The sequence below is a fragment of the Dromiciops gliroides genome, chromosome 2 (genome assembly GCF_019393635.1).
Source record: "Dromiciops gliroides isolate mDroGli1 chromosome 2, mDroGli1.pri, whole genome shotgun sequence".
NCBI lineage: Eukaryota > Metazoa > Chordata > Mammalia > Microbiotheria > Microbiotheriidae > Dromiciops > Dromiciops gliroides.
In genome coordinates, this window is record NC_057862.1 from 181008180 (window position 1) to 181009912 (window position 1733).

At 38.0% G+C, this 1733-nt stretch overlaps 1 protein-coding gene across 1 annotated transcript; it reads right to left on the reverse strand.

Annotated features, from left to right (window-relative positions):
• Window positions 1-604: 604 nt before the first annotated feature.
• Window positions 605-1546, reverse strand: LOC122742414 (olfactory receptor 4L1-like). Its single transcript, XM_043986653.1, has one exon. The coding sequence runs from the start codon at window positions 1544-1546 to the stop codon at window positions 605-607; it is 942 nt and encodes a 313-aa protein (XP_043842588.1).
• Between the last annotated feature and the right edge of the window lie 187 nt (window positions 1547-1733).

The window sequence follows — 1733 nt, forward strand, 5'->3', positions numbered from 1 at the left end:
ATGTTCATAGAGGTTGAGTTACTTATCCAGAATCACAGAGCCAATAAGTATCTGAGGGAGGATTAATTAGCTATCACAAAAGATCAGAGGATCAAAGGATTTAGGGAAGGAAGAGATTTTAGAGATCCTCAATTCCACATATATTTTTTCTATCTAAATGTTTTTATCTAAATATTTCTTAAATTTGGTATATTTTGTCATTGAAAAAATGAATTAATGTCCAGTAACTTGGTCCATTCACTTAAAGAAACACGAAGACATACATACTCCCAAAACACCTCTAACATATTAATAGTAGACTATATTATAAACATACATCATCTTTATTAGTCAACTTTAATATAATTATAAATGAATGGAAAGAGCAATAAGTCTGGGGGCAGCTAGGTGGTGCAGTAGATAAAGCACCGGCCCTGGATTCAAGAATACCTGAGTTCAAATCTGGCCTCAGACACTTGACACTTACTATGTGACCCTGGGCAAGTCACCCTCATTGCCCCACAAAAATTAAAATTTTAAAAAAATTTTAAAAGAGCAATAGATATTTCAGAGATTGTATTTATCTTTATTGTGCTTTAATCATTGTTATTATCATGAACCTCATCTATAAAGTCTGCCTGGAGCTAACATGTCTGCTCCTCAGTCTAACTATAGCTGCTTTTATCTCCTGATTTCTCAAAGTGTAGATGATTGGATTCAGGAGAGGGGTGATAACTGAATAAAACACTGAGAGAAATTTGTCAACTGAAAAGCTGCTGAATGGTGAAGCATAGATGAAAATGCATGGCCCAAAAAATAGAGTTACCACTGTAATGTGAGCAGACAGTGTAGACATAGCCTTGGAGAGCCCACCAGAGGAGCGACGGTGGACAGTGACCAAGATGACAGTGTAGGAGACAAGCAAGAGGATGAAACAAATTAGTGAGAGCAGCCCACTATCAGCAATAACCAGCAGTTCCAGGATATATGTGTCAGTGCAGGCAAGCTTAATCACCAGAGGAAGGTCACAAAATACATTGTCAACCACATTGGGGCCACAGAAGGGCAGGTTCACGGTAAAGGCCATTTGACTCATTGTGTGCACAAAACCCACAGCCCAGGAAAGCAATACAAAGCCTATCAGTGTTCGGTGGTTCATAATAGTTGTGTAGTGGAGGGGTTTACATATTGCAACATATCGATCAACTGCCATGAATATAAGGAGAGTCATTTCACTACCCCCCAAGAAATGGAGGAAAAACATCTGGGCCATGCAGCCCCATAAAGAGATGGTTTTCTGTTCACTAAGGCAATCTGTGATCATCTTAGGGACAGTAATAGTAGAAATAGTCATATCAAAAAAGGAGAGATTGGCCAGGAGGAAATACATGGGGGTGGAGTGAAGGTGGGAGTCTAAGATCACTATAATTATAATAAGAATATTTCCTGCCATGATTGATGCATAGGCCAGGAAGAAGACTGCAAAAAATAAAATCTCAAGTTCCCAAATACTGGTAAGCCCTAACAAGACAAATTCAGATATCAGAGAGTCATTCTTCAGATCCATCTATTCTGCTCCAAATTCCCAAAAATCTTCTGAAGGGAAAACAAACAAAAAGAAGTCAGTTTGAGTTGAATATTCATGATCATTATACAGACATATGGAAGGCAGTCATAGGCCTCCTAGAGGCAGCTCTGAAGAAAGTAAAAAAATCTCAGCCCTTATTAATGAAAGAAATGTTTAAATTAATTAA